We start from the raw sequence: 12,239 nt of genomic DNA on the forward strand, positions 1-12,239 counted from the left end.
GGTCTATTAATGACCATGAAAAGATAACAACCTGCATTTTACACCAGTTATTTACGTGGATTGATCAGATTAGTGGTTCAGAACATTTCACATGACTACATAGTTTCGGTCGTCAGTGGATGTTTGGGTCTTTATGGGTTAAATTTCCTTTTTTGCACTTCAAAAGAAAAATTTGGAGTACTCATAGGCTGCTATTATCTTACTGATCTGACCCATGTGAGATCATATTGGGCTGTATGTGGCCCTTGAACTAAAATGAGATTGACACCTCATTTTACCAAAAAAAAAAAAAAAAAAGGAAAAAAAGAACGACAGAAAGAAAGAAAAAAAAAGAAGAAGCTGAGATTGCTGGACTTAATTTATTTTTAAAATAATATTATGGCCTAGATCAGTGATTCCCAAAAGTGGGTCGCTAACCTGTTTTCAGTCATGGGCCTTTGCCTGGGTAAAGAATAATTTGAGTAAATGTGTCTGACTTTAGGGTTGAACCTGGACTATATCTGTAAAACAACAGAAATGAAACAGAACCATCCATCACACACGTTAGATGTGATTGAGTTTAAGGAATGAGAAGTTGAAAATACATGTTCTACCATTTTTAAATACAAATTAAGAATATGTGATGATAGTTAACTTCATTTAGAAAGTATTCCAGATGGATTAAGTGATTCAACAACCAGTAAAATGTTAAACCCAAACCGTCCACTTAAGTACTGTTTCATTTTATTGTCCTAGAGGTTATCTTGTGAGTGGACATGAACTGGACTACAGGTTCTGTTACTGCTCCCTCATACATCATCAATCTGATTTGAATAAATTACCCTGAACTTTGGGGTGTGGTGGAAACACAATTACCCAGAACTCTTTTACCCCAAATAAGATCCTGGTAATAAAGTTCCTGGGCTTTTGGTGGAAAAGGGCCTAATGAGGAAACCAATCCTGTGCTTTATTTTTAATGGACCTGAGCTCCGCCCATTCATTCTCCCCAACAGTAGGGGGCGGTACTGCGCACTGATGCTAATTAACATTTCACAGCATAAAAGGTAATTCAACGAGTTACAGTTACAATATGGCGAAACTCAAGTATGACAACAACTACATTAGATATAGTTTTACCTATATTGAGGACAAAAACCTCGGTGTGTTTAGTTCTTGAATAAGTGACTGAATGCGCTTGTAATTTTTAACTGAGTGCACATTTGTAGTTTTGGTTAAAAAGGACCTAATTTAGTGTTAAAGGGAATATTTCCATATTTAGCATCACCACCTGCTGGTCAGTTTGAGTTATCATTAGCATACTATATTATTCTGTAGTGTGTCAGGTTCTAAACACACCATCTTTTCATTAAATAAATTTGAGAAGTGTAACTTTTATCAGTTTGCTTATCATTGAGGGCTGATAGTGGGTCCTGATGCCAGACCAGTTGAGACCCACTGGACTAGATTGTTGCACATAATAGGCTATAGCTAGCATCTGTTTAACCCTCCGGTATTCGGATGCGTCTTTCAGGCACACTTTGCACTTCAATTTAAAAAACTTTATATTATTTTTCATAATTTAAATAAGGTTAGAATTCAAAAGTTGTTCATTTTTGCATGATCTTTAAAATTCTGGCCATCAACTAAAATTTGCACATTGTAAACAAAAGAAAATTACAAGACAAGCATCTGTCTCCCAAGTGTGCCTAAAACGCACTATTTCTTCCATTTGATATGTATGATTAGGGCTGACCTTGATTTACAAAAAAAAAATCAAATTAGAGCAGAAAAATAAATCAATACATAATATTTAATCGTTTGATTTATAGGTGTGCATTTTACGCACACTTGGTGACAGATGCTAGTATTTTTGAACATTTGACCTAGCACCAAAAATAGTAATGCAAATTAACCACTGTTGGAGTTAATCATTGACATATGCCAGGCTGCAAAAATCAAATAGTATGTGATCCAATTTTTATGTAGTATATTGAAAAAAAAAATTTTGTTTTGTTTTTTGCATCCAAAAAAATGGTTTGTTTACAATACAAACATGGCATTTAAAGGGTTACAAAATGTGACAATTATTGAGTATTTGGTATTTTTATTTACAGCCCAAGTTGATGAAATAGAAAAAAAGTGTAAAAGAATTAAAAACAAACTGTATGAATTTTTTTTGACATTATTCCACAAGTGTGCGAAATAAGCACACTTGGTGCTTAGTAAGGGCCTTGCTGGATGGGATACTGGAGGGTTAAACAATCACTGAATTTCCAGTCTCAAGGTGCCTAGCATGGATATACAGATAAGTATAAATGTCACTGGAGCTAATATCAGCTAAAATTTGCTTAGAGGTCTTATTTGTGTTTTTGTGCATAAGAAATCAATATATGTGAATCCCCAAATGAACTTAGTGTTGGTAAATGCAAGTAATGCAAATTTACAGGATTTCAGTTCTGTTGCAACATGCTGATGGTCATATGAACTATCTTTTCAGGTCAAAAATGTCCAGTTTCATTAAAATTGATGCTATATTTTCATGTCACAAATGGCCAAGTTATATTTTAACTGAATTTACCTGAAAAACAAATATTCTATTCTTTTAGATTCCCCAATTTTTCTTTCAAGATTCTATCCTACATATCACATGTTTTATTTTTACAGGTTGCAATATGGAGTATGGTGCTGATCCATCCTGCTTATGTTACGCCAATACATACTTTAAGAATGTCACACGTCACTTTTTAAATCAACAGTTTTCTAATAATAAGCATTTTTATAAAGACATAACAATTCTATATTGTTATTTACTCTTTACTCTTTTTTTACAAAAATGGCCACTCATTTGACCCCCTAAATGAATTTTTGCCGGTATAGTTGTCTTAGCAGAAATTTGGCCCACCACAGGAGTCATTTATGTGCAGTGAGGAGGTACTGACCCGGTTGGACCCTTCAGTGTCCATATGGAGTACTCTGTTTGTGTCCTTCCCACATCTTCACACAATGTCAAGTGTGTTACCCCTCTCCTCTGCTCATCCTTCACCATCTGTCAACATGATATAGCTGCCTAAGTCTCAGGATAAAGAGAGGTCAAGTCTCTGCTAACATTCATTTCTCTATCTGTTAATTCACTCCCTGTTTCAGTTTAGTTAATCAGTTTTTTTTTTTTTTATTATTTACCAAGGAGCCTAAGGGTGATTTAAATACCAGTGTGTTTGCTCAGTAGTCTGCACTTTTTCATCTACTTACTGCATGTATTTTCTAGAGTTTTTGAGGTTGTTCTCGGATTGCACCACTTCCTAAACCTTATTAAAGTTTGTGCATTTAGATATCAGACATTTTATGGAATTAGGGAGCATTTTTGTAAAGCTGCTGCTGTTGGTAACAACTAAGTGACTCTGTGGGTAAAAATATCCAGGATGTTCTGAAAGGGTACATGGTCTGGATCAGATAAACACTCTGGTCTGCTGAGAAATCTTGAACTCACTCTATCATGGTGTCTTAATGGCCTTAAATTATAGTGTTTTGGGAGAAATAAATGCACATACTGGAGGAAAAAAAAGAATCGGGGCACATTATCTAATCTCCTGTTATGACACTATGAACCATTTGTGTTGATGATCAGTCATAAATGAAGGGGTTGTGAAATGTCAGTGGTTGAGATGACGCCTTTTTTTGTGGACTTTGATCAGTGTGGTACTGATATTGTTCTAAAAGTAGTGTGGAAATGCAATGTTCTACATCAGGTCCAATTGTACATAAAGATACAGCACACATATGAATGCAAGCCCACTAATGCATACACAAGTTTGTAGATAGACACAAGAATGCAGGACTGTGCAAAAGTCCTGGGGCAGCATTAGGTTTACTGGTTAGTAAAGTAAAATATACATATGGACCAGATCAAGCAGTGACACGGGGACACATTTCATGTTCAATAAGTTCTGTGTTGAAAACTAAATAATTTATCTCTATGTTTAGTACATGTATGAATAGGTCTCAGTAAGTACTTTCACATGACGCATGTTACAATTTACAGAAATAAAAGTTTGAGGTAAAAATACTTAAAGTACTGCTGCATGACACAGGGACTCAAAATTAACTTTTTTTTTCACTTTGCGCAAATGTACATGTACAAATGTACAAATGTGCTTTTCTCATAAGAAAGTGATACTAAATGAAACATAAGGCTTTAGCTACAATGTTAAACCACAATTGTGATCAGTATTGGATAAAAACGTTTCAATCAAAAGTTTTTATGAACACAAATATGTTGTGACACGAGGACAGCAGTTTGTCACTTTGTTCAGTAGTCATAAAAGACTTTGCCAGAACTAAAACACTCCAAATATGCTAATAAACTTTTATTTAACATACATATTACAGCTGAAGTGATGCATACAGCTAATAGCAGAGCACATTTTACAAATAATTGGATAGTGCATAACCTTTCTACATTCTTGTCTTGTTGAATAAGTAGTTCCTACAGATTCACAGACTCAAAATATCACTTATACAAGCAAAAAAAACTATTATTATTAAAGTTAATAGTGTATTTACATATTTGAGTGCTTTTTAGGTTTAATTTTATATTGATTATATCCTTTTTTTCTACAAGTGATATTGACATTTTGTAAACAGTTCCATAAAATAGAATTCTTAAACTAAAAAAAATGAGCCTATTTGAGAAATGATAGGTGAAACTTTAATTTTTGACACTGATGTTCACTTTTGCTTGATCTGGCCCATATGCATTTCTCAGTCTCTGTATTAAGATGCAATTATATGGGAAGTCTTACAGCATTAAAAACAAAAGTTTCCTGGAAAAAACAGCTTCTATAAACCAAGGAGGTATTTTTATTGTAACTGTCCTTTCACACTTTCCTTCAGACAATATCAAAGTTATTGTATTGATTTTAAGATGATTTATACCAGGTTTCATTCAACTTATGTCAGATGTTTCTAACTGTTTGTGCTGCTTCTTGTCATGGGGTCAGGGGTCACACTAGATAGTAACTTTAACATTTAGAACCCATTTAGTTCAGTTTTTTGTGTGTCTTTCAAGCCTGTGTACATATTGCCTATATATTAATGTTTTATCTGAAGAAAAGAGAATGAGAAATAAATGTGTGATCATTTCAACACTGCAAAAGCAACAAACATTGAGGTGGCCTTAGACTTTTGTACGGTGCTGTACATGATAAAAAGGATGACTGATTGAGTGTATTGTTAAGTTTTTGTGTGTATCTACCAGGTGGTCATTCGAGGAGAACATTCAGCTGACAGCGAAGCCTCTGAGGTCCTGGCCATTGATGACCTATCCTTCAGTCCCGGCTGCGAGACCGTGCCTGGTACTGCTACCATTAATAACATTTCACCACACAGATGGGGCAAGTTCAGTCCTTGACATTTTGAAATATCACCACACATAAACAGACTGCCTCCAGCTTGTTTTGAATACCGATAACTGGAGGAAGACTCTACAACACCCAGGATGGTATTCATGAATGTAATTCAACATAACTGAATGATTAATCCAGAAGGAACCAAACATCCACCACCGACCAAAGTCACCTACTGATCTAAAATATTTAATAATTTCTGATCCAGTAATCCTGTCAATACATGTAAATAATTGGTGTAAAATATAGTTTGTCACCTTTCCATGGTCATAAGCTTAGACCTATTTGGACATTCAGAGGCTCCATAATGAACATGCAAACACCGTCATCTTCTACAACATTAATTCACCAGTGAAACTCATGAAGACAAATGACAGTGGATGGAAACGCTTGTTGTTAGGTTCAGTTATTGATATCTTTGCTGAAAAAGTCACTTTTTCTACAGTTTTGTTTATCTCTGATCAGGGGTGGCCAACCCTGGTCCTGGAGAGCCACTATCCTGCATGTTTTAGATGTATCCCTCTTCCTACACACCTGATTCAAATGATAAGCCTATCATCAAGCTCTGCAGAAGCCTGATAATGACCTTCAGGTGTGCTGGAAGAGGGAAACATCTAAAACATGCAGGACAGTGGCTCTCCAGGACCAGGGTCGGCCACCTCTGATCTACATGATCAGTGAATTGAATATAGAAAAATACATGATTTTCACTGAAAAAATGCAAAAAAAAAAGAAGATAACCTTGCAATAAATGGTGATAAATCACTTAAGAAAGGTTAAATATAGAGAAAAATTCATTTGGGAACTTCCACAAACATTAGCACTGGGTCTTTATGGGTTAAAATAGTGCTTACCACAGATTTCTTCTCACAGTTAGTGCTCAGGTATATGTCATCATTTATGTCAGGTATAGAAGGCTGCTGGAGCTCCATGATGAATATGATACAGCTGAACACCTTGGCAAAGAGCGTTTGATAAAGCACAGTGCACTTGGCATTTTGGACACAATTTAAACATGTTGCTTTGGTGATATACAAGCATTTCGTCAGTGGACACAAACTATAGCATTTTTACTACTGCTATTATTCATCCAGTATGGGACAGTGCTCCACCTCTCTGCTTCTAATGCAAACACAGGCTGAAGGCTCTTTATTGATTGTCCTGTTCAAGGAACAACCTGTGGCCTTCAGTTTTTTCAGACGTTTCTCCCTGGTGAAGCATCAAGTCTATCAGAAGTCTAGAGTGGAGATTAATATTGTAGTTACTTAAATTAAAAGTAAAACGAAAAGACATTGTTTCAAGGTTTTTGCTAAATGGTAAACTTGAATTGGTGATTGCGTAAATAAAACTTCTTCAGTAGATGTCCATGTCCTTAAGGATTCATTAATCATGATGTACTCTCTGCAGAATAATGTTTTAACCTTGATCATTTAGATTTAAAATCTTTTCATTATTTAACAGCAAACTAACTTCTATACTTTATTGTGACTTATTTAGTTAACCTCAGCTGAGACTATAATTACATTATCTTAGAAATTAAATTATTCAGAAATGATTTTTAAATTTTATATATTTTTTATTAAATTTGATACAGGCTTGCATTTACTGTGTGGAAATGTGTCGTTCTCAGTGACATACACTTCATGGACAAAAGTATTGTTACAGATTAATTTCAGGTGTTTTATTGCTAAAAAGGGGCTGGGACATATAACAATAAAGGAAAATGTCAGAAGATAATGTTATTTTTCTATATGGGATAATTATTAATTGAATTAACATTTTTATTTCATCTTCAGGGTTTATTATATCCCCATAACTCCATTTTGGGGATATAATAGTTTTACTTTGACTTCCACTGCTTAATATCCTTTGTGTGAATGCAGTAACTAGGACAGATTTGGTTGGATTTCTTCTCTCTTGATAACCAACATAGGGGACCCCTAGTGGAAGAACCCTATTGATTTGAGCCTCTTTATGAGTATTATAAGTCATCCAAATGGGGGTGGTTTAGTTGAAAATCAGTTTTTTGGACATAAATCAAGTAATAATAGGCCGATTGAAAGAAAATTTGGTTCATATTGATCATCTTACAAATGTCCATTTTCTGGCTACCGTCCAGAGTTCATACGGTGTCATTTTCATTCACTAGGTGGAGTTTTGTGGGGAAAAATTGGTTCTCTGACCATTATTCTGCCACTATCAGGTCGATGTAGCTCAAATTGAGTTCATATCAATTGTCTAATAATTATCTTTCTTCATGCCACTACCTAGTGCAGGGGGATTTCAAATCTGGTCCTTGAGGGCTGGTATCCTGCATGCTTTAGATATTTCCCTCTTCCAACACACCTGGTTCAATTAATGACCAGCTCATCATCAAGCTCTGCAGAAGCCTGATAACGATGTAATGATCTGATCAGCCTTGGCGGAGGTCTGCGCTCTCCGAGTGCTTCTAGTTTGTTACTGGTGTTATTTGTTACTGGTATTATTTGCTGCTGGTATTATTTGTTACTGGTATTATTTGTGCGAACTTGGTATACGATACTCTGTTCATTCTTTCTTTTCTTATATTCATCATTTAATAGGTCTTATGTATTTTATTGTATTTTTTGTAGTTTTGTTTGTTTTGTTTTTTGTTTTTTTTCTCTCTTCTGCCAAGTTTACTCAGTTCTGGTTGTAGTTACTGTTACCATTATAATGGTAACCATGGTTGTTACTGTTTGTATTGTTGATACTTCCTTGTGAGGGTCTTCACCACCTTCTTTTCTCTTGCTCTCTCCCCTTCACCCCCACCCCCCATATCAGGTCCGTCATCGAAATGTAGTTCAACAAAACTCATAATAAACACAGTAGAATATCAAGGGGAGCTTCTTATACTTTATGAAGTTACCCTTGGCAAAGCAAATTTGTTCAGCAACAAAAGGTAGCCAGACTATCATTCTGCTGTTAGGATGCTGGACAAGACAAGTTAAAATTTAAAAAAAAAAAAAAAATGCACAGTATGTTATATTTTATTATAGTAGCAAGCAGATGATAATAAGATAATAATAATAATAATGATATTCCACTTACAATGATGAGGTCCTAGGAGTCAGTCCTTACTGATGCTTGTGCATTACATGTTTGACAGATTTGAGAATAGGCATCTGCCAAATAACTTAAAATGTACTAATTGATTTCTACATTAAGTGCATTAAATGAATGACCAGTGTCCGGTCTGTTGGGCCTTCACCTAGTTTACCATGTCTAAGTGGACAAGACAGGCCAATGTGACCTGAACACATGGTCCTTCTGCTTCCATCTGTCTTCTGCCCCCATTAGCACCACCCCCTCCACAAGAAAGAGCATAACTGACCTGTTTGATCATAGGAAAAACATAAAGCCAGACAAGTGGGCAGACAGGTACATTAGTGCCTTCCCAGTGGCTGCAAGATTAGATTGTGCCAAATCGACCATAATCCCATAATCATTATTGAAAAAGAACAAACGAGGAGCACATTGAGATACCCATAACATTTTAGTACACGGGCCACTGTTAATATGTGTGACATATCTTTACAGCCTGATCTGCACATGTGAAGGAAGACATGGACAATGTTTTGATGCATGACTCATATCTAATATTACTAATGACATGCCATTATGGCCATTTGTAGGAGGATTCATTATGTCCCATGTCCTTTATTGTTAATCTTATCTCATCTCCCACTAGACAATAAATTTGTGGCACTGAATTATGAGTTTGAAACATCAATGAATCTAGATTAAGTGCATTGTCACAAATAATAGCATTCTAACCGTTAAGTATGGACATATAATTTAATTATATTGTTAAAATGAAACTGAAATAAATTAAGTGCATTTTTTTTCTACCACTTCTGACACGTTATTTCATGTTGCTATCATAAATCACACTACTTGCACACAGTGGGTTTTGTTTTACTGGACTGTACATGTCATGGGAATTACAAGGTCACAATGGTGTACACCTATCCACTTATTAAACTATTTTTTCTCTATTTTTAGCCTAACCTGGTCTTCTCACGTCTTTGATAATTAATGCATCGTACTGAGATAAATTAGCAGGGGAGACAGTATATCCCTGTGCTATACAGAGGTACAATGCAGAGATTAAACAGCACTAATCAACATTTTTTGCTTACAGTTGGCCTTACAATGTATGTAGTACATAATATTCTCACAGAGCACATTAAGAATTCTCCTCTCTCCCTGTATGTTACATTGTAATTCTTGCATCTTTTCATCACTCTGATCTGCAACTTTATTGTTATGATTTAGTGTCCATAGCCCCTTTTACACAGCACTTCTGTTCCAGGAATATTTCACCTTTATTCCGGAACGATGTCTGTGTAAATGAAATGGTGGGATCATTTGGTCCTACCTCTGTCACAGCTCTGTAACGCCTCTGGAGGTAGTAACAGAGCCGTGATAAAGGTGGAATCATGATTCTGGAATAATATGTAAAAGGAACACCTCTCGTTCCGCAACCAAGGTGTGACGTTTTGATGACGTATTGCATGTGTGACCCCTGCGCCGTTGGGATTTAAAAATGAGTGCAGGCCATGTACGGTAAACATATCAATGCAACCAGAAAGATGTCAAACTGGGGAGACGCCGAGCTGTTGTCACCTTGGGTGGAGGACTTTATCCATGCTAACATTTGCAGAACGGTGAAAGACTCTGGAGAGGTTAGCAACACGGCTATGCTCGGGATATTTCTGACGCGCAAGTTATACATCACACTATATGCTGTGCTGCGTCACCACCCCTTTGATTCCAGAATGCAGGTCTGCTGTGTAAAAGTCCAGCCTGTTTCACCTCTGTTACTCCTTTGGCTTGGCTGTGGAAATCGGTTAGTGGTGGCAAAAAGGTGGGATCACCGTCTTACCTTTTTTCCGGGATCTCTGTGTAAAAGTGTCTTATGTTTCTCTTTTTCTGTATTTTCAGGGTGTGATTGTTGTATCACTAAGTTTACAGGGCAGATGTCATATCAGCTACAGTAATTAAAAACAATTTGCATCTATAATCTGATAAAACTAAAAGTAATTAGGAGTTTTACTTAAATTGATAGCTTAAGATCATCAAAAAACTGGGACATTTCATTACATTCTTCCAATCTTTGTCATGAGGAGACTGTAATTGAATTCATTTGTTATGGCTTCTTGGACATCTATTGATCCCAATATTAGATCTTCACTTCTTTAATCTAATCTTTCATAACCCTAATGTACTTATACACTTACTCTGTTCTGGATGCAGCTGAGCTCATCTGTATTAATCTACAATTGTCTGCCATATAGCGATAAATCACATAATGGAATTGAGAGATAACAGGTATATGTTTTCATTTCCAGTGTTCCATTGTATAAACCAGATTTAATCTTTAGGTTTTCAACATGCCTCCCACCAAGAAATAATAAGTACAGTATTTATTGTGTTAAGCTTTTATCTTTGGTTTGATTTCCTAGAGAGCAGTGTGGCCCCGCCAGCTGACTGCCTCCCCCCATGGTTTTCCTGTGGCGGTGGAGAGTGTATAGAGGAAAGCAAAGTGTGTGACTTTACCCCAGACTGTCCCCACGGAGAAGATGAAGCCAGCTGCCGTAAGAGTCCTCTCACAAAGTAGCAACTCTGACCAATCCGCATCCCATTTGCACTGGGTTTGGGGATTTATATTAACAGGGTGCTTGGGCAGGTCTTAAAAGTCTCAAAGGAGTGATATTTTGCTTTTTTAAATGGAATTATGCATTTTAAAACATTTCCCTGTGGTCTGCGTAAACTGTAAATGCTATGATTGGATCTGAATTCTTCATTAATTCAACTCCACAGCAAGGTTATTATCGTTAATGAAAACGAACAAAATGACGAAAATTAAAATTGAAAAAACATTTTCGTTAACTAAAATAAATAAAAACTAGAATTAAAAGAAAAAAATGATAACTACCTGAAACTACATTGTGTGCTTACAAAACTAAAACATATAAAAATTATGGATAAAATTCCCTCAGTTTTCGTCTTTCTCAGTGTTGATATAGGATAGAACATGTGAAAATTTTGTCTAAGATCAGCGGTGTGAGAGAGGTGTAGAAGTCAGGAGGCCAACGGTGAAAGTATGGAAAGTTTCAGTTTCGTTTTCACATTAGTGACATTGTGTATGGATGGCACCCCCACCTACATTACCCCCTCCAATCTGCTATAGGGAATTTATCCATGGTACTGTACATGTGTTTGTGTCTCTGCTCAGTCAGAGCCGCCCTAACCCCACCCCCAAATAAAGTGTCCAGGGTAACCTCACTAATCTCTTTGAATAGGATGGCAAAGAAGATAAAATATATGGAAAAAACTGAAACTAATACTAAAACTAAACTAAACTAAAACTAAGCATTCAGAAAAAACGACAACTAATAAAAACTAGCAAACCTGCTCTAAAAACTAATTAAAACTAACTGAATTAGAGAGAAAAAAGTCAAAACTAAATAAAACTAAACTATAATTAAAAATCCAAAACTATAAGAACCTTGCTCCACAGGTCCATCTTCAACCCTATTTTTGAGGAATGACACCAGAAAGGTTGTTTTGAGCGCTGGCCTTTTAAATGAAAAGGGGCCACTTCACGCCCCACCCCCTCCAGGTTGTTGACTGTGCACTCTGTCCTGTTCAGCCACTTGTGTTCGTTAATACAACCAACAACTGAACATTTTAGGTAATCAGCTCGAAGTTTGGACATATTTTCAGTATGGACTACAACCGCTGCTGCTGATAAACAATTATGGCGTACTTGGAGAAATGTTTGTTGAAAGTCTTGACCTTATATGTGCAAATGTCGTGACGTAACTAGTTATA

At 36.0% G+C, this 12,239-nt stretch overlaps 1 protein-coding gene across 1 annotated transcript in view; it reads left to right on the forward strand.

Moving 5' to 3' along the window:
• Window positions 1–12,239, forward strand: part of malrd1 (MAM and LDL receptor class A domain containing 1) — a 97,867-nt gene that overhangs the window by 6,364 nt on the left and 79,264 nt on the right. Inside the window, exons 5-6 of the mRNA XM_030123104.1 lie at window positions 5,234–5,330; window positions 10,868–10,999. Of these exons, the coding sequence (XP_029978964.1) occupies window positions 5,234–5,330; window positions 10,868–10,999 (229 nt within the window). The remainder of the gene's footprint in view (window positions 1–5,233; window positions 5,331–10,867; window positions 11,000–12,239) is intronic.

The sequence above is a fragment of the Sphaeramia orbicularis genome, chromosome 20, assembly GCF_902148855.1.
Source record: "Sphaeramia orbicularis chromosome 20, fSphaOr1.1, whole genome shotgun sequence".
Taxonomy (NCBI): Eukaryota; Metazoa; Chordata; class Actinopteri; order Kurtiformes; family Apogonidae; genus Sphaeramia; species Sphaeramia orbicularis.